This window comes from Aotus nancymaae, unplaced genomic scaffold (assembly GCF_030222135.1).
Source record: "Aotus nancymaae isolate 86718 unplaced genomic scaffold, 86718_ANA_hifiasm-v0.15.2.pri h1tg000012l, whole genome shotgun sequence".
NCBI classification, from domain to species: Eukaryota; Metazoa; Chordata; class Mammalia; order Primates; family Aotidae; genus Aotus; species Aotus nancymaae.
In genome coordinates this window covers 43,411,867-43,432,361 of record NW_026988423.1, presented here as the reverse complement: position 1 = coordinate 43,432,361, position 20,495 = coordinate 43,411,867, and the positions used below count along the sequence as shown (strand labels likewise).

The window sequence follows — 20,495 nt, the reverse complement described above, 5'->3', positions numbered from 1 at the left end:
CTCATGCAAACATGTCGGGATTGCTTGAGCCCAGGAGTTCAAGACCAGCCTAGGCAACAGAGAGAGAGAGACCTGTCTCTATGAAAAAAAAAAAAATAGCTGGACATAGAGGCATGCATCTTTAGTCCCACTACTCAGGAGACTGAGGCAAGAGGATCACTTCAGCCCAAGAAATGGAGGCTGCAGTGAATTATGATTGTGCCACTGCATTTCAGCCTGGGCAAAAAAGTGAGACCCTAAAAAAAGAGTGAAAGTGAGAAGCAGGTGCTAAGGGCAGTGAACACCCAGGAGACTGGATGGGGAAGAGGTCATAGCAAGGGAAAGTCAGCTGGAATCGGCAAGTCCCAGGACCCCAGGCCCTGGGTGCCATGCTTATCCAAGGTGGTATGAAGCCTGTTCAAAGAGAAAGCTGTCAAGAAATAAGGAGGCAGGGCAGTTTTGAAACCATGCTAGTGCAAGAGCCTCCAGCCTAGAGAATGATGCCAGGGACCAAGATTGAGGGGAAGATTTTAACCAATTTATACTGCCTAAGAGGATGGTAGGCAGAAAGATTGGCCTGATGACGGATAAATAAGAGGAAACAGAGTGATTTCTGTCCATGATAAAGATTTCACACAGTCTTTTTTTTTGGAGACAGTCTCAGTCTCTGCGATCTCCAGCTCCCAGGTTCAAGCAATTGTTATGCCTCAGCTTCCCAAGTAATTGGGACTACAGATGTGCATCATCATGCCCAGATGATTTTTTTGTATTTTAGTAGAGACAGGGTTTCACCATGTTGTCCCAGCTGGACTTGAACTCCTGAGCTCAGGCAGTCTGCCCGCCTTGTCCTCCCAAAGTGCTGGGATTATGGTTTACTTACCTGGACCAACCCCCTCCTCTTCCTCAGGTAATTGCAGTTGGTAGGAAGAGAAAGGGCCTCTGTTAGTTAAATTAATACTCCTACTTTGTTTTTCTTTGTTGTTGCTGTTTTTTAATTATATAACAATGAGCATTTGAAAGTTAGCCTGTAGACATGCAAATATTTCTTTGTAGCTTTTGTTACTAATGTACTGTGATGTATTAGAGTAATGGCAAAGTCATTAAATAATTAATTTATACAGATTATTCATGCAGAATTCTTAATAAAATGAGATTTACAACACTATTATTTTAAATCTTAAGAAAATGGACCTTTACAGCAAAATACTGAACTACTTTGGGAGTGGTGGCAGTCTCCATAAATGGGATGTGGTTTTATTTCTCAAACCATTAACTTTAAAGACCAAATGCAGCTGGGTGCAGTGGTTCACACCTGTAATCCCAGCACTTTGGGAGGCTGAGGCAGGCGGATCATTTGAGGTCAGGAGTTTAAGACCAGCCTGGCCAACACGGTAAAACCCCGTTTCTACAAAAAATACAAAAATTAGCTGGGCGTGGCGGCAGGCACCTGTAATCCCAGCTACTTGGGAGGCTGAGGCAGGAGAATCGCTTGAACCCAGGAGGCAGAGGTTGCAGTGAGCCGAGATCGCACCACTGCACTCGAGCCTGGGCGACAGAGTGAGACCCCATCTCAAAAAAAGGAAAGACCAAACACCAGTGTTGTCACTTGGTATTTCTGGCATAGCAGGTCCTGCCGGCCTGCAGGTCTGACAGTTGAGGGTGAAACGGTTTTTGGATCGCTGCTTTCTCTCACAGTGCCTGTAAACTTGAACCCCAGTGCACCGTTCACAGGCTCCAGCTCTTCACTGACACCTTTCTTCCTTGCTGTTGGCTTAGGGATTTCATCTCTTACTGTTCCCCTTGCTGTGTAGAAACAGATGCAGTCAGACCCACATAAGCTGGACTTTGGACTGAAACCCGAGTTCCTGAGCCGCCCTCCAGGCCCCAGTCTCTTTGGAGCCATCCACCACCCCCATGACCTGGCACGGCCTTCAACTTTGTTCTCTGCCGCTGGTGAGTGTGGGGTTGGGTCGGGGACCGACTTGAGAACTGTAGTTCTCAGGTAACTAAATGCTGTTCGGGCTCTGTGCCGCCGCTCAATCACTACCTACAAATATACAGTTCATGCCAGCCTGCCAGGCCACGTCGCAGCACGTCCAGGGAGATGAGCCTTCTTCATTGATACACTCTTTTTCATTAAAGGAGGAAGCAGAGATCATCTTTCCCTTACAGGGATTCACGTTGCTTCGGTTCATTATTTGCTTCTATATTAAACCAACATAACGCACAAGCATGTCAATTGCTATTGAAAAAGATCAGAGGGTTTGCAAGGGCAGATCGGAAGGAAACAATGCCAGGAATTATAGACGGATGCGGTCGCCCTTACTGTGGTGTCCGCAGAGCACTGTAATTTTGCACCAGCATGCTCAGTCATGCTGTGTTTTGAAGGTCTGAGGACAAAGAGAGACGATTAAGGCGGTTGCCGGGAGTATGGTCTGTGATAGGGAGGGTGCGCCACTCAGTTACTGGTTTTCTCTGCTACAGAACGTCACATCATTGCCTGGTTGGTTATAGCGATGAGGAAATTAGGGAAACGGTGTAAACACCCAAGTGACCTGTTTACCAGATCTGTAATTCATTTCACACACACTGTCAAGTGTGCGTGAAGACGGGGTGAGGTAGAGAGTGACGATTCACACATCAGAGAACTGCTCATTCCTGCTCCGGGTAGACAGACAGACAAAAGGCAGTGGCTGTAAGGACTGTGTGCTGGATGAGAAGCGCCCTCTTGGTATTAAGGGTTTCTTATCTTTCTGTCTTCTCTACAGCTTTTCTAAGTGTAATTTCTGGCTCACAGAGCTCTCCTCCGTTAACTCAAAAATGATGGCACTGTGGTCATTCTGCTAATAACTTCATACCCGCCCTGCTAGGTAGAATTTATTCTTCAGGACGTAAGCGGTCAAGCAGCTCCCCATTTCTGATCCCTTACGGGACAGGTTTTACCGCCATCCCTCCAGCTGCTACCCCAGGCTTTTATCCAAGACTCACTGTTGGTGGACCTCTGGCTCTTCTGTTCAGAAAGAGAGCAGCACCCACATTGCAAGAAATCATCATTATAATGGGCCTTGCTACCTACCAAAGCACGTGACTCCCCTTGGAGGGGAGATAGGATTGGCTAAGGTCTCAGGTTTTTCTCTGTCAGTTCTGTCTGGGGACATATTTGAAGGCTCTGTTACCATGGCACCTAGGCGCTGAGACAGGGCTACATTAAGAGCAATTTTTGGAGAGAAATAGAGAGATTTCTCTCTGGCTTCCATTGAGCCAAGTGGATGAATTGGCTTCTTTTGCTTCAATCATTCTGGAACTGCAAGGCACCCCTGGGGGCCCTGGGCTCAGCAAAGCTCTGGTCTTCATTGAAGCATTAATTAGCTTGCACTACACAGACAGTATGTGGCCAAAATTTTATTTAGCCGACAACACTGCTAAGGCCTGATGAATATCCTGGCATATATTCACTTTGTGGAGGGCGGGGTATCATGTTTACACTTCCCAGGTGGAAAATAAGCCACATGCAGGGCTGGATAGAGAACCCCTCAGTTGCCTTCCAATCCTGAGCTACCGTGACTGGGATGATCTTCCTCCTGTACTGCCTGGCTTCCTCTCCAAACCCAGGCCAAAGACTTTTGCAGCCCAGGAAATGATAGCAATCCAAAACATAAATTCAGTTAACAGAGTGTAGACAGCGACAGCCCCCCTACATTTAATCCATTTTCCTAAGGCAATATTTGTTTATAGGAACTTAGACAAAATGCAGAGGTTTGTGGAACAGTTATTAGTAAATTCATTTATCCAGGCCCTGTTTATACTTCCATTCTAGAATACAATCTTTTTTTTTTAAGCATAAGGTGTGTTGGATTCTGCCCAAAATGGTTATTTGGTGAAACTTGTAACTGATGTGTATACCTTGCACATACTTAAGAAATCTAGCCATTTTCATCTTGCTTTTGGGTGCTAATGCCATATGACCCTGGCAAATCTCCAGGGCAAAGCCTGCCTTCCAGGGAGCTATCCTCCTTACTGAGTAAGTAGCCTCATATTAACAAGCCCAGTTAGTGCCCTGAGCCTTTAGAAATGTCCTTCCCTAATTCACTTCTCTCTCCCTCCTTCAAGAAAAGGATTAGAGGCATCTTCAAGAAATAGACATTAAACAAAACACAGAGTAGAGGAGGAAACGTAGATAAAAAGAAGAAAACCTAAGGAAACTGCTAAATTAGACCTGAGTTCCCTGGCAGGCAAAGCAAACACCTGTCAGAGTCAGTTAGAAGATTTTTAGTGCCCCAAAACGTAAGAATCGACCAGCTTTTCCTGACATTGAAAATTGAGAGACATCAGAGGACTTCATTTCCTAAAACCTAATTTAACGCACTATAATGAGTTTCATAGAGTTGGGCCTTACAATATCCTTCCATGTGGGTGCATGTGAACTAAGGTATTCCTCAGAAGGGATTCTGCAAGCTTCCAGAGCAGCACGGCGGAGACCCACAACTTCAGGGCCGCCCCTCCTGAGCCAGGGATGGTAAAGGCTGGGTTTCTAGAACAGTGTTTCTCAGAGTGAAAACTTGGTCCTCCGAGACGCTCTGTGGGGAAGGGGTTCCATGACCAAATGTTTCCCTCTTAGAGGACGAAGGAGCCTGTAAGCTTATTAATGGCTCTAAGAAGTCCTTCAGTAAAAAAACTTGCTTAGCTTTTTTTAATCCACTTGGTTATAGAACCTCCCCTCCGCCCAGGACCCTGGGCAGTTATCACTCTCTTTGTAATACTGTGTGTCATCAGGTTAAAAAAGAAATAGCTCTTTTTGGTGGGGCCAGCCACACGGGGAAAGAGGAAAAGGGATGATTTGTTTCTGCTTCCTAACAAAAACATTTTCTTTTACCTTGTGTCTTGCCTGCGGGGCCTGGGTGGACTTTAGCCGTGACCTCCCTTGAACCTATTTTCTCACGGGGCCCTTAGGCAAATAGAAGCCAGCTGCGTCTTCGAAGTGGGCTTTTTGTCAACTCTGGTTTTGTTATGTTTGGCTTAACAGGTGCTGCACACCCAACGGGGACCCCTTTTGGGCCACCTCCTCATCACAGCAACTTCCTCAACCCTGCTGCCCACCTAGGTGAGTTGCCCAAAATAATGGGAACTGGGGTGTGTGCCTTAGGCAACCTGCCACACTTACCATGCTCCCGACGCACCTCCTGGCAAGCTGGTGGGAGTCCCAGGTACCTCGCTTACCACTTAGGCAGGAGATGGTGCTCTCTTAGGAGTTTCAACACATGCCATCCAGCTTCCGGATTTCAACATGTCTCACACCACATCCTTTCGGTAGTAGAGCTGTGCTCAGCAGTGGTCCTGCCTACACCTACCGTGGTGCAGTGGGCGAGAGCCATTCCTTGGTACCTCAGGGAATCCAAGTTTACAGCAGCCTGTTCCCGCCCATTGGAAGAAGATGGTGAGCTCTTACCCATAGTGAAGGTCACCACTAGGAAGCAGAAGGAAACACAGGCTGCCGTTATGAAGATGCGTTACTCCATACCTCGCTGCCCCGATTACTGAGTCTCTTCCTAGTAAAGGTGCATGCTTTGTGTGGCCTTTGTGTATTCGGTCCTGTCTGCAAGTGTACAGGCAGATGCAGGCACTGGCTTGCACAACGTAGGGTGTATCATAGGCGCACCTTTGGAGTTTCATCATGGATTCAGATGCCACCTCCTGTCTGTTCTGTTAGAACCTGCAGAGGCGAGACTAGGCAGGAAGGCAAGTTAGTACCCCGGGGCTGGAGTAATGCCCTCACTGGGTAAAGGAAGAGTAATGCAGAATACAGGGTTCTGGAAGAAGAGCCCTCAGAAACGTGTTGCTAACCCTGTGTCCAAATCCAAGTGTAATGCACACCTTTCACGCCATCCAGTAGGAGACGTGGGACAGGCCAGGTCAGGATGTAGAGAGAGCAGGGATCCTGCCTCGCTTTCCCTGCTCCCAGGAAGCTCCGGCTTCCTCTCTCGGCAGAGCCCATGACCGTTTCCTTCTTCCCTATCTTGTTTGCAGAGCCTTTTAATCGGCCGTCTACATTCACAGGCCTAGCAGCAGTTGGTGGCAATGCCTTCGGCGGACTTGGAAATCCTTCCGTTAGTGAGTACCTCTAACTTTTAAAAGTCTGCCTTGGACTTTTTGTTTCTGTGATCTGCATATGGCTCAAGACCTTTCTAGCGAAAGGAAACTGTGCTCCGGGGGGGCCCAGTGCAGGTTATATCACTGCAAAAGCGGGCCTTACCAATGGGGTTAGGTGGAGGTGTGCAGAGCCACCCCGTGAGGGCGGCCCGATGTGGATATCCAGTTCTGAGGGGCAGGAACGGCAGCGTAGTTGATCACCGCAGAGAGTTCACTCGAGTGTGGAGTTCCATCCACATTCCGCCTCTGCCCTCCAAAGATTTTGGCTGCAGCTCACCTTAGAAATGAAAGCAATAGTTACATTTCATCTTGCCCTTGGCATTAGTGCAACTGAAAAAAGCACAATGAAAAGTAACAGGAAGACAACACCAGGCTCAGGATAATGAAGATTTGGCAGCGTTTCATTCTCCATCTGGGAGGACCCTGTGGTTTTCTACTATTTAAAACACCCATCTCGATGAGGAGAGGAGTCACAACCCCATCTCACGTTCTAAACATTAGTCACTGAATACGTAGTTGTTTTCTTTCGTGCCACATGCCATATATTCCGGGTTCAGGAAGAGCTAACACGTGTCTGTGAGCCTACCGTCTTTATTCAGAGTACAGCAAGGAGACCTGTGTGTCTGTTGAGGTCAAGGCCCTGTCCAGTCTCTGGTGACACTTGACTAGGGCGGTGGTGGGCAGAGAACACCGTGACTTCTGCTCTGAGTTCATTTCAAGTTATTAATCCAAATCCCACCCTCATTCCACACCCTCTGCATGCCTGGAACTCCTGCATGCACCGGATATGCTGAATTAGGTCCTCTCGCTAACCATGTGGCCCCTTTGCCTTTTTAATTTCCCCGGCCTCCACCTTTGCTTTTGGTTTTAAAGAGAAAAAAAGCTGTGAGCTACCTCTCCAGCGTAGGACAAGACTTCCTCTAATGAATCTGTTAATCTCCTTTCCTTTTCCAGCTCCCAATAATATGTATTCATTTTAACTCTGAATGCTGTTAAAAGTTTTTTGGTAAGTACCTTCATTACAGCAGATTATATAATTTCTCTTAAACCTTTTTGTTCTCCACTTCACCATTTCAGCACCCAACTCAATGTTCGGCCACAAGGATGGCCCCAGTGTGCAGAACTTTAGCAATCCTCACGAACCCTGGAACCGGCTGCACCGAACGCCTCCGTCGTTCCCGACCCCTCCGCCCTGGCTGAAGCCAGGGGAGCTGGAGCGCAGCGCGTCCGCTGCAGCTCATGACAGAGATAGAGATGTAGATAAACGAGACTCATCTGTTAGTAAAGATGACAAAGAAAGGTACGGAAAGAAACCGCTCTCGAGTCCCCACGGGGGAGCCTGCTCTGTGCCAAGTACCAGTGGAACCGGCCGCCCACCCTCCCTGTCCCAGCCTCGTGCTTTACCCGCCCTAGTAGCCTCAGCTCCTCCCCGCAGCCAGTGCCCGCAGCCCTCACAGTCCCCGTGGCCCGTAACGTTATGGTGACCATAGGAGATAGCAGAGCTAGCGACAGATTCCTGTCTCAGTGGCAGTTACACAGCAGCACGTCCCGAGTCCCTGTTAGCACGTCCAAACAGAAGTCTTTCTCTAGGAGACAGGGAGCTTCGGGCCAGACACACATAGCATGACTCAATTCCATATTTGCTTTCAAGTCCGTGCAGTCCATTAAACCATCCATAGGTTTTTCTCGCTCTTTTCCTCTTTTTGTTTTCTTTTAGAAAGCCATGTTTGCATTGCCTCATATTTTTCTCAAATTTTGTTCAAACGCAAAGCCTGGGGCTCACAGATGACTAATACAATTTTACTCACTAGATGTAGAGAAACGTCGACAAGCAGTTTTGGTCTGGTTTCAGTTTCAGTAGCGATAATGAATGTTGTTGTTAACTGTTGTCTCTGCACTTGGTAACCCTCGCCTAAAAAAGAAGTAGCCTTCAAGAGGAAATGTCTTGCAGTTATTTTTTTCTAAAGAATATCATACACATTCTTGACAAAATGTCTCTTTTTTTCTTTCTTTAGGCTATTTTCAGTTTAAATGAACTGATAAGGAATGGACAAATATGCTTGACAGAAAATACCTAATCCCAATTTCTTTGCAGTACTTAAGATTCAAATTTGGTCCAAATCTTAATGTTTCTTTTCTATGTATACCGTGTATGTATGTGTGTGTATATATATCCTAGTAATTTAAACGAATTCAACTTTGCAGGCTCTAAATGAGGCGGATTAGTAGATACTCATCACAGGCCATCTTGCTGGCTGATAAAAGAAAAAGACATTTTCCTTCAAGGCAGTATAACGATCTCTTAATCACTGGGAGGAACGTTTATGACATTCAGCTCTGAGCTGTAAATTGCTGAATGCGGCACTCCTAGCAACTAACCTGGCAGACCCTAGGCGTCAGCTCTCCGTACGCAGCCCGTCACCGGGTGCAGTGCAGGATGTGGCCACCAGACCTGCATGGTTTTCTGGATAGCATCAAACTGGCCTCTTGGATTCAAGTCAGGAGGCTTAATAAATGAAATATACTCTTCTTCTTCCATACTTGCCGTAAAAGTTACTGTTCTCTGCGTGTGGGCAGGAAACAGCCCTTACAGGAAAGCCTCCTGCATTCTCTCACTGTGGTCCTCTGATCCTTGCATGCCAGCACCAAGCCAGCGTGGCAGCCTGCCTCTCTCCTCAACTTTGCCATGTCTGTCTTGGCACCATCCCTAAGACTTGCCTGGTCTTCGTTTTATCTCAAGTTTTACCTTATTGTCATTCCATTTGTTTTTGCATTTTCTGCCCAATACCCTTGAGCCCCCATCCAAGACAGATCTCTCAAATGCTTGTCGCGCGTTTTCACTCACAGCTGCTCTCTCAGCTCGTTTCTGATGTCCCCGTGAGGTTTTGTGTTTAGGGACCTGCTTTTCCTGCTGCCTTCCTCTGTCGTCTCATGACGCCGCGGCTTTCTGATCCTATCTGGTCCACGAGTGCTCTTTGCAACCCCACAGTCCTGCAGCTGTGGCTTCCTTCTGAGCCTCCCTCACGTGCTGTGTCTGGGAGATGGCTCCGTATCTAGTTCTTTGCTCTGAAATGGGTCACTTGTCTCTGAGGAGCAAGAGACTCCTGTGACACTAATGTTGAACTCTGCCTTCCACGGGCTCTGTGTTGCAGAGTTGGGAGAAAAGTGATACTTGGCATTGGGCTCTTAGAGCGTTGTTCTTGACACTAGACGATCCTGAGGGTCCACACAGTGGGGCTAGATGGCCACATGCAGCCTTCTTGGCTTTCTGGAAGCTCTTCCTCTGTGCTCTTGGGTGAGGCTCTTACATGCAGAGAGATTCTTGCTCCCGGCAGACTCCCCTCACCCTCCTCCCTGGTCCATCTCCCCCATTAAGCTTCCTCTAAAATCTAGGTAAGTAGGATAAGGGGCTGGCTCTGCCCCGCCCAGGGCATGGCTGCTGCCCTGGCAATCATGGGAAGCAGTCCCAAGACTGTCCTCCTCACACCACCATTTCACCCACAGCCCCTGGCCCGCCCGACTCGCCCGTTTCATCTGCGTCCTTGTCTCCCCTTCTCTTCCCCAGGGAAAGCGTCGAGAAGAGACACTCCAGCCACCCTTCACCAGCACCTATCCTCCCGGTGAATGCCCTGGGACATAACCGCAGCTCCACTGAACAGATCCGGGCCCATTTGAACACTGAGGCTCGGGAGAAGGACAAACCCAAAGACAGGGAGAGAGACCACTCGGAAGCCCGCAAGGACCTGGCCGCCGACGAGCACAAGGCGAAGGAGGGCCACCTGCCTGAGAAGGACGGGCACGGCCACGAGGGGCGTGCCGCAGGCGAAGAGGCCAAGCAGCTGGCCCGGGTGCCATCCCCCTACGTGCGGACCCCCGTGGTGGAGAGCGCCAGGCCCAACAGCACCTCGAGCCGGGAGGCTGAGCCGCGCAAGGGTGAGCCGGCCTACGAGAACCCCAAGAAGAGCTCCGAGGTCAAGGTGAAGGAGGAGCGGAAGGAAGACCACGACCTGCCTCCAGAGGCCCCACAGACCCACCGGGCCTCAGAGCCGCCGCCTCCCAACTCCTCGTCCAGCGTGCACCCGGGGCCCCTGGCCTCGATGCCCATGACGGTGGGGGTGACGGGCATTCACCCCATGAACAGCATCAGCAGCCTGGACAGGACTCGCATGATGACCCCCTTCATGGGCATCAGCCCCCTCCCGGGCGGAGAGCGCTTCCCATACCCTTCTTTCCACTGGGACCCCATCCGGGACCCCTTGAGGGATCCTTACCGAGAACTTGACATTCACCGGAGAGACCCGCTGGGCAGGGACTTTCTGCTAAGGAACGACCCGCTGCACCGGCTCTCGACTCCCCGGCTGTATGAAGCCGACCGCTCCTTCAGGGACCGGGAGCCTCACGACTACAGCCACCATCACCACCACCACCACCACCCGCTGTCGGTGGACCCTCGGCGGGAGCACGAGCGGGGAGGCCACCTGGACGAGCGGGAGCGCTTGCACATGCTCAGAGAGGACTACGAGCACACGCGGCTCCACTCCGTGCACCCCGCCTCCCTGGACGGACACCTGCCCCACCCCAGCCTCATCACCCCAGGACTCCCCAGCATGCACTATCCCCGCATCAGCCCCACCGCGGGCCACCAGAACGGACTCCTCAACAAGACGCCTCCAACAGCAGCGCTGAGCGCGCCTCCCCCACTCATCTCCACGCTGGGGGGCCGCCCGGTCTCTCCCAGGAGGACTACTCCTCTGTCTGCAGAGATCAGGGAGAGGCCCCCTTCCCACACGCTGAAGGATATCGAGGCCCGATAAGCCGAGAACAGGAGCACAAACGAGGAAGAAGAAACCCCAGGCAGACACCAGGCCAGACTTGAGAGAGAGAGAGAGCGCCTGCATCGCTCACACAGACTTTGGGAGGCCCCACCTCTTCCCCTTGTAAAAATGTATAGACTCAGTGCAGATTTTGAAATGTTTTGTATATTACATGTTGAGATTTTTCAGCTCTTTTAGCCCAGTCATATGTTCTCATGTCTCCTACTTTGTTTCTCGTATAAAACTTTTTGATTTGAACCAAAACAGTGAAGATGACAACACACACCCATTGGCTGATCATTGTAGGGGGGGTGGGGGGGGCGTCCACACCGTCCATCATGCAAAACTCTTTCAGATGAGGTGGGAAGGCCATGTGCATAGCTAATGTAAAAAGAGATTGCTTCATGAGCTAATGGTTCATATATGCAAATGGGTAAGATGAAAGCTTTACTTTGTACAAATGTAAATAGATAAAGATTAAGTAACATAATACATTAATACTTCTTAAAATGTGCTATTTGCAAACTTAATATCAGTGAACACAGTCGGCTGAGGCCGTGTTCCCATATATTGTTATAGACAGCTAAACCCTTCAACTATGCAATGAATGTTCGGGCTTTTCACAAAAGCCCACCTAACTCAAAGGAGCCTTTTCAGACCCATTTACAACATACTTAAGGTCATATTTTCCCTGAACAAGCGCTTACATGATATGACTCTGTTTTCCTTGCTTGTTTTTTTTCAAAAGGAGAAACATCCTATTTTGCAAATTGGACCCCAGGCTGGAACTTTGCATCTGAAGTTGCTGCTTGTGGGCTCTGGGGGAAAGTGCAGCCCCGGAGAGGTAACTGAGGACGTGAGCAACCGGTGCCAGGGAGGATGGGATTTGCCAGATGCCAAAATCAGGGGACGGGTGGTGGTGTCTGACAGACACACACAGGTCGCCAGTGACTTCACACACCTCATGTGAGAACCATGCCTTTTTTAGTGTGTCCGTTCATACCCGTACACACTTCCTCGTTTTGTAATGAGATTTACTTACACCCAAACAGATCCTGAAAGAAAGCTGCCAAGTTTTCTCAGATGATGGATATGTTTTCACTGTTTTCAATAACCGACCAGTGGAAGGTGCACATTTCCCAATGTGACGCGCTGTATTCCAGTTGGTGATCGAGTCTGGGAGCAGCCATAACAGGCCAACCTTGTGGGGCCATCGCAAGTTACAGAGGGTGAAAGATGGCAGAAAAAAAGTCTCGTGTGCGAGTGTGTTTTTTGAGTTTGCATCAATCTTAATGTCTCTTCATAATACTTTTATAATACATTAAGCCTCTTGTCTACATATTTGGAGAGAATATGACTTTACTAGCAGAGAAATACAATATATCTTGTCTACTGGACTGTAAAATATATGTATGAAATAAAATTAGTTCCATTTGGTCTTCTAGTATATTAAAGTGCTATCTGACGTTGTTATCCTGTTTTTGCAAAAAAAAAAAAAAAAAGTTAACTACAGACCATTGTTTCTAATAAGCAGAGAGATCTATTTTAGTAGTAAACTGAAGGTTTAGTTGTGAGCTTCAGATTTTGTGAACTCCAGATGTTGTGCAGTGTTTTTTTTTTTTTTTAAGACAACAACTAAAAAAAAAATTCCAAGGAATATGTACACTGGAACTGTAGTGGTAGCTTTCAGTATTGTAAAGAGATTGTTCTATACGGACCTTTTTGCTGTTTATCCTGTATGTAATAAAGTCCTTTCTAGACCCTATGTGAAAAGAAAAGTGAAGCAACTGAATCTTCAGCATGTTCTCATCGGCGGAGCCTTCTTGTGTAATGTAAACTGTGCCATGTTATTAAAAAATGTGAACTAAGCTTCCAGCTGCTTGTTTGTGTGAGATGACCATCATTACCCTAGGGAAGAAGGCATACCTGTGCAAGATCGGGCTCTTGAAACGCCTCAAACCCAGCCCGTGTGAGGGCAGAATGGTCACGTGCCGTGGCTGGCCACCGTACCTAACTCGGTTAGTGTCGCACCAATTCATTACTGTAAACATTTGCGCCCTACACGGTCGATTGTGGGTGGTGGTTTTCTGGGGGGGAAGGGGTTCTGTTTGTTTTTTGTATGTTCCAAATCCTGTAAAAGGCAGGTACTTCTGGATTTTGTAGGCGTTTGTACAGTGTGGGCAAGTTAGCCAGCCCCATGTGTCCCTCTGGGCTACTTCAAAACTCAGCAGAAGTGTTTGCTTTTCCAGCAGTGATGAGAACTCTGACCAAGGGCCTGTGACAACAGTTTTTGCCTGCTCGTTCTATCGCATTTCGGTCTGGACTCGATCAGCCGTATGTTACTTAAGACCTTCAAGATACATGTTTCTCCTGCCTTGACTTTTCCTCTCTTTTAATTACGTGGTGTGGCCCTCATCAGTTTGCAGTCTCCCTGTCCTCTACAATCTGTTTTTCCCCATGATGTTAAAAAAAAAAATTGTTAAATTTTCTTATATCGACCCTGATGAAATTGCTACTTGGATGAGATTGGATGGGTGTTCGTATGTTACTAGGGAAAAAAACAGAAGTGGTTCAAATTAGCAAGATCTGGGTAGCTGCTGAATGAGAATCAGAAATAATAGAAATACGTAGAAACTGGGGCTCCAGATTGGAGTGCGCAAGTGCTGCAGACTCCTGTGGCTTCACAGGGGCGTGGACACTGCAAAAGTCAGTCCAGGGCACTGCAGACCCCGGTGGGGTTTGCAGGCTTCAGCTAATCTGGGCAGAGCAGTGACGAATGAAAGCCCTTTTCACTCAGCCCTGTTTTCCTATGTTAATACCTGACTCCAAACTGGAGAAAATAAGGAAGAAAAACCTGGATTGGAAAACAGATAAACACTGCGTTTTTCCAAATCAGGCCGTTCTCAGGGCCTTGCTTTGCTATTTCTCACTGCTCTAATCGTACACCTATTTTGACGTCGCCATCTGCAATGTCGGAACGTAGGAGAGTCAGACTCTCCAATCAGCCACGGTGTTTAATCCCCAGGGCTCATTCATCTCAACCTTTGCATATTTCCCCCTAATTACACTCAGCTCCTCAGCACTGATGGGTACCAGCGCCAATTTGACTTCCTGCTAACCTATAGATGCTCTGATTATCTCCCCATCTTTGACTGACAATGATCTTGTTATCCTCTAATGGTACATGACAGGTAAAATAGCGAATATAATGATGCAATAATTACCACTTTAGATGGATATTTGCCACGGCATTTGCTGTTTATCCATTTTTCTGCCTCAATCAAGGTAGATGAGGGGAAATAAGACGCAACTGTTGACATTCTATACATATGTAGCATAAAAAGAAGTTGAAGACAGATTTTTACATGCAGGTAGCCGTGCTCTTGTGGGGCCCTCAAGGCCTTGTATGTCTGTATCTGTACTGGAAAACAAATTAGGCCTCAGTGGCATTAAATCAGTTGAAGGAACAAGGACAACAAATGTGACCTGGGCTTCCTCATTTTTTTTTTTTTTTAAAACACTGCCATCCTTTCTGTGCATTTCTGAAAAATAATAATAATTTTTTTTTGAGACCGAGTCTCATTCTCTTGCCCAGTCTGGAGTGCAATGGCGCTATCTCGGCTCACTGCAACCTCTGCCTCCTGGGTTCAAGTGACTCTCGTGCCTCAGCCTCCTGAGTAGCTGGGACTATAGGCATATGCCACCACGCCCAGTTAAACTTGTTATTTTTAGTAGAGACAGGGTTTCACCATGTTGGCCAGGCTGGTCTCGAACTCCTGACCTCAAGTTATCTGCCTGCCTCGGCCACCCAAAGTGCTGGGATTACAGGCATGAGTCACCGCACCAGGCCTGAAAAACTCTTAAACAGGCCTGAAAAACTCTTAAACACACAATAAAATAGGGTTATTTTTTATATTTTATTTATATTTTTTATATTTTATTTCCTTGCAATAAAATGGGGTTATTTTCCAGATATGAAATTATGTTATCTAAGGCTGTCAATTCCACAATATGAAATTCCTAGTCTTTGCCACTGTCACAAGTACTAAACTAAGGTTTTCGTATCTCATGCCCAAAATGCTACATTTCTAATGACAAGCTTGGTGGAAAGGGGTCCTTGGGCCACAGTCATGGGGGCTGAATCCACCCCTTGTGCCTTCACACTCGGTGACCCTGAACACAGGGCCTCTTTGGAACTCAGTTTCCTAATGTGTAAAATGACACAATCTAAACAAAATGAGGCCTAAAAACATGAAGGCCATAAGCCCAAAATTCAGCATGGCGTGGGTGGAATTTTGCTGTCTGCAGTCCCAGGATTTATAGAAATTGTGGACTGGGTAGAGAATGGCCCCACAGCCCACACAAAAAGGAAAATAACTTCAAAAACTTTAGTGGTGGCCAGGCACAGTGGCTCATACCCGTAATCCCAGCACTTCGGGAGGCTGAAGCGGGTGGATCTCTTGAGGTCAGGGGTTTGAGAGCAGCCTGGCCAACATGGTAAAACCTCATCGCTACTAAAAATACAAAAATTAGTTGGGCATGGTGGTGGGTGCCTGTAATTCCAGCTACTCAGGAGGTCAAGGCAGGAGAATCACTTGAACCCAGGTAGAGGATGCTGCAGTGAGCCGATATCACATCACTACACTTCAGCCTGGGCGCCAGAGCGAGACCCAGCCTCAAAAGCAAAACTGTAGTGGCTACAGATTCTTGCTAAAGATTTGCTGAAATGTTTGGCAGGTCCAAAGGGAGTGGGTGATGATTCCAGGGCTTCTAATTTGCAGGTGTTTCTCACCTGGTGAGGAGAGGGGCGGATTAAAACTGCATCTGGTTAAGGCACCCAGAGTATTGTCACAGAATCACAATCTGCTGTTCTACCCAAAATGTGCCCTGATGCCGACATACACAAGATGAAGCTTAGCCTCTGAGCCCGTGTTTGGAGATCTCTGGGGCCTGGAAGAACAGAGGCCGGACCAGATGCCTTCAAATACTAGGCTTGTGTGCTATACAGTTATTGGGCAAATAGGCCTTAGTTTTCTCATCTGTAACTTGAATTTGTTGGGTGATGTTGAAAGTCCTCTTCAAGCTGTTTGGATTTTGGATTTTGCGTCTCTTTTTAGCCTCAGATTTTTTTTTTTTTTTTTTTTTAAGAGACAGGGTCTCGCACTGTCACCCAGGCTGGAATGCAGTGGTGCATTCATAGCTCACGGCAGCCTCCAACTCCTAGACTCAAGGGACTCCCCCACCTGAGCCTCCTGACTGACTGGAACTACAGGTGTACACCCCCACACCTGGCTCATTCTTTTATTTTTTGTAGAGACTGGGTCTCACTATGTTGACCAGACTGGTCTTGAACTCCTGGGCTCAAGCAATCCTTCCTCCTCGGCTTCCCAAAATGCTAGGATTGCTGGTGTGAGCCACCGCACCCGGCCCCCTTTTAAACCTTATTTACCTTCTCACACCCTGCAGTCCAGCAAGGCCTAGTGAGTTACTATTCCCCATGCTTCCTAGCAGCATCTTCTCAGCATCTATCTGCAGTATCTTTTACCTCTTTCCAAAGGCCCTGGTGTCAGAATCTGAGCCACACTAAACGTCAGCCCAAAGCTGTCTCAGTAAATCCCCCGCTCTTTGGGACTGTCTTAGGGCCTGGCTTGCGCTCCTCCCCGACCCTCCACTCAGCACTTTCTGTGCCGTGGTTCCACACCTCTCTCTCGATCCTCAGCTCCTCCAGGCAGGGCCCCATCTTAGATTCTTCTAACTGCGTTATCTCGCGTAATGCTCTCAATGACCTTGCAAGGTAGGTATAGCTACAACCTCAATTGGACAAATGAGGAAAATGAGGCACAAAGAGGTGAAGTCATTTGTCCATGTTCAAGTGCATAACCTAAATACACACCCGGACAGTTCTCCTCTAGAGTTACACCATCACCATGGCCCTGTGCTCCCAAAGAGAAGAGGCTTGCTGAGTCAATGCACCGTATCAACAGCCGTCCTTTACTCACCAAACACACGCTTGTAATTAGCACCCAGGCTGGAGTGCAGTGGCACAATCATAGCTCACTGCAGCCTCAAACTTGAACAGGAAGACTGAAAACTAAATTTGGAAAAAGCTATGAGGGCCAGGTAATAAGAGTCTTCCTTGCAAGGACTTACTTTGTCCAATAAGCAATTGGGAACTACTCAAATTTCTGCCAAGTAAAACTTCAGGGAGATAAATTTGGTGCCAGTGAAGGTAGAGTTCACTGAAAAATGAAGCCAACCACTGACGCTGCCACACCCCACAGTCGCAGGTAGCCCACAGGCCCACGTGATTTCCTCCTGCTTTTTCTTTAGTGTCAACCTCAGCCCTACTCAGACGTCCTGGGGCTTGACCCAAGGCGGTGTCTACATGCTGTGGCCTGCATTCGCCTATCTAGAGAGTCGGGGAGTCCCTGTCTAGGCTTCATGACACCTTTCGTGCATTGTGACCACATCTTCATGTAATTGTCTGACTGGTTTCTTGCCTGCTGCCCAGAAAAGCCAAACATCGAGAACATCAGGAGTTGCAGCAATGAAAGAGTTTAATAATCACATGTAAGGGACTTTGCTAGCCAAGCAGAAGGATAGGAGATGTTTCTTAAATACATCTCCCTGAGAATTTGGAAACTACAGTTTTTCAAGGATAATTTGATTGGTGTGGGGGCTAGAGAATGGGGAATGCTGATTGGTTGGGTTGAGGATGAAATCATCTAAGTGGTCTTCTTGCACCGAATCAGTTTCTCTGGTTGAGCCAGTTCTTGGCATGCATGGGTCACTAGTCCAGGTGGTGCCAGTTGGTCTATCGGAATGCAAGGTCTGCAATTGTCTTGAACACCAGTCTTAAGTTTTACAATAGTGGTGTTATCTCTAGGAACAATTGGGAAGGTTACAAATCTTCTGACCTCTGTCTACATGACTCCTGAGCCATAATTCTAATCTTGTGGCCAATTTCTTAGTTTTAGACAAAGGTGGTTTCGGTCCCCAAGCAAGGAGGGGTTAGTTTTAGAAAGGTACTGTTGTTATCATCTTTGTTTTAAAGTTAAACTATAAACTAAATTCCTTCCATAGAAAGTTTGGCCTACACCCAGAAATGAGCAAGGATAGTTGGCTTTTGGTAACTTAGAAGCAAGATGGAGTTAGCTATGTCATACTTCTCTTAATATCATAACTTTTGTAAAGGTGGTTTCATTTGGGCTCCCAGCATCAAGAGATGCTCATATATTTATCCCTCTCCTCACCTCCTTCCTCCATCCACAAGGGTCAGGAGACAGCACCAAACTCTGCACCCCATGACACTGCCCCATGTCAGAGTCTCACCAGCACCCACCCCATTGCCTTGGGACCTCAGGGCTAATTTCCTCATGCCTTACCCCAGTCTCCAATCTAATGGCTCCATCTCCCACACTCCTCATATCTGGAAGCCTCATGTCCATCTCTCTTCTCTGGACCTTCCTTTCACCATCCTACTGTCCTGGAAAGACAAAAGCTCCTCTGCAGCTCTCTAGAATGGGGGCATCTTCTCTCCGTCATCCTCCTCACTATGGCCTTAGGTGGGCAGGGGGCATCGTGCTCTGGCTGCTGCTCTCAGAGCATCCTTCCAGCTCCTTCCCAGCCCCCACCACCCCCAAACTCCTGTTACTCTGGGAGCAATCAGCTGCTGACCACTCCATGCTCAATCCTCCAAGATGTTTCCCCAGATCCCCGACAGCCCTTCCATCACCATTTTCATCTCACCATTTCATATCCTCAGGGAGCCTCTGCTCTCTCCTGTTGTCACTCCCTGGGCTCTGGCTCAATCAGTAACTGCAGCTCCTCCCTGATCTCATCTCCAGCACTGCTCTCTGACCCTGCCCCTTGCTGCCTCCTCCCCTAGAACCTCCCAACTCCACAATCCTTTGAAGCCACCACAGCCTTATCTCTGGCTTCCCTCTTTGCTCACTTCCCCCCTTCCTCAGTTGGAGAATTGTTGGAATCATTTCCTTGTTTATAACCTCAATGCTATTGTTCCTCTCTTGCTCTTTTGAGCCACATACAGCAGCTACATCCCAACCTGGGTTAAATGCATTTCTTCGCTCCCCATGATTGGGTGAAAAAAAAGCACAGAATTTTGCTGTGATCATGAGCTTTTTTTAAAAAAAAATGCTATAGTTTTTGGGGTACAGGTGATTTGTGGTCACGTGGATAAGTTCTTTAGTGGTGATTTCTGAGATTTTAGTGCACCTGGCACTTGAGCAGTGTATGCTCTACCCAGTGTGTAGTCTTTGACCCCTCACCCCCTCCCAACCTTCCCCACTGAGTCCCCAAGGTCCCTTACATGTGATTATGAACTTTAAGTGGGGCCTTAATGCTTCCTGGAAATTACATTTTTTTCCTACTTTCCTGGGTGGTTGTCATACCTGAGGGTCGGCTTGTCCAAGACTGATTTCCTTCAGGCTGGCCTGTGAAACTCCCTGGAAACCAGCTATAATACATGGCTTAAACCCATCATCCTGGAAAACTGGAAGGCTCTGATACCAGCCCCGATCCCACTCAGGGAAGGACTACAGCCTCTCTCCCCAAACCATGAGCACTTAGCTAGCAGGACAGCACCAGAGCAAAGGTACCCAGACATTGCATTGCTCTTATGTCCTGGCCCCAGCTGATACCACAGAAACAGCCAGTGCTTTCCTAATTATGCAAGTTAAAGATCCTACGGACCAAAGATTGAAGTGTCTATCTTGGAGTCTGACCTTGTACCATTGTTAGACTTGGGCAAGAGGGACCTTTGGCCTGGAAAGACACAAATTTAGTAAACAGCACATGGCCACCCCTGTTACTTGGGACTCAGTGTATAGTGTGTTGCAGTTTAACAGTTGCCACTCCCCTAAACATTCTCTCTTCTGCTTAACACCACCTAGACCCCAGGGACCGACTTCTCCACATCTTTTGCCTGGTGTCCTAAAGATAGGAGGCAGCTGCTTCCAGGATCCCAAATCAACACATCCAGGATCAAAATAAACAAAACCAACATTTGGTCCAGGATCCAACTCAGTAGTCGTAGTTTCTCTACACTAACAATGAACGGTTAAAAAAATACATAAAACAATCTCATTCTCAGCTACTCGAGAGGCTGAAGCAGGAGAATTGTTTGAACCTGGGAGGCAGAGGTTGCAATGACCTAAGATCGCACCACTGCACTCCAGCCTAGGTGACAGAGCGAGACTCTTATCTCAATTTTTTAAAATCTCATTTGTGATAGCATCAAAAAAATATTTAATACTTAGGAATAAATTTAACCAAGAAGGTAAAAGATCTGTACCTGAAAATTGTAAAAGTTGGATAAATTGAAGACACAAATAAACAGAAAGATATCCTATGTTCATGGATTGGAAAATTAATATTGTTAAAATGTCCATACTACCCAAGGCTATCTACAGATTCAGTGCAATCTCTATCAAAATTCCAATGACATTTTTCACAGGAATACAAAAAAAATCTTAAATTTTGTGTGAAACTGCAAAAGACCCCACATAGCCAAAGCAATGTTGAACAGAACAAAGC

The 20,495-nt window shown here is 47.5% G+C and overlaps 1 protein-coding gene and 1 long non-coding RNA gene across 5 annotated transcripts in view; one reads left to right on the top strand and one right to left on the bottom strand.

The window, feature by feature from the left end:
* Positions 1-12,809, top strand: part of AUTS2 (activator of transcription and developmental regulator AUTS2) — a 1,219,271-nt gene extending 1,206,462 nt beyond the window's left edge. For all 4 annotated transcript variants that reach the window (XM_012449080.3, XM_064375625.1, XM_064375624.1 and 1 more), the window contains 5 exons: positions 1,791-1,932; positions 5,003-5,080; positions 6,004-6,087; positions 7,204-7,426; positions 9,692-12,809. In XM_012449080.3, coding sequence (XP_012304503.3) covers positions 1,791-1,932; positions 5,003-5,080; positions 6,004-6,087; positions 7,204-7,426; positions 9,692-10,940 — 1,776 coding nt within the window. In that variant the 3' untranslated portion in view covers positions 10,941-12,809. The remainder of the gene's footprint in view (positions 1-1,790; positions 1,933-5,002; positions 5,081-6,003; positions 6,088-7,203; positions 7,427-9,691) is intronic.
* LOC135274632 (uncharacterized) overlaps positions 6,148-20,495 on the bottom strand; it is a 55,041-nt gene continuing 40,693 nt past the window's right edge. The window contains exon 3 of the long non-coding RNA XR_010342428.1: positions 6,148-6,403. This is a non-coding gene — a long non-coding RNA (uncharacterized LOC135274632). The remainder of the gene's footprint in view (positions 6,404-20,495) is intronic.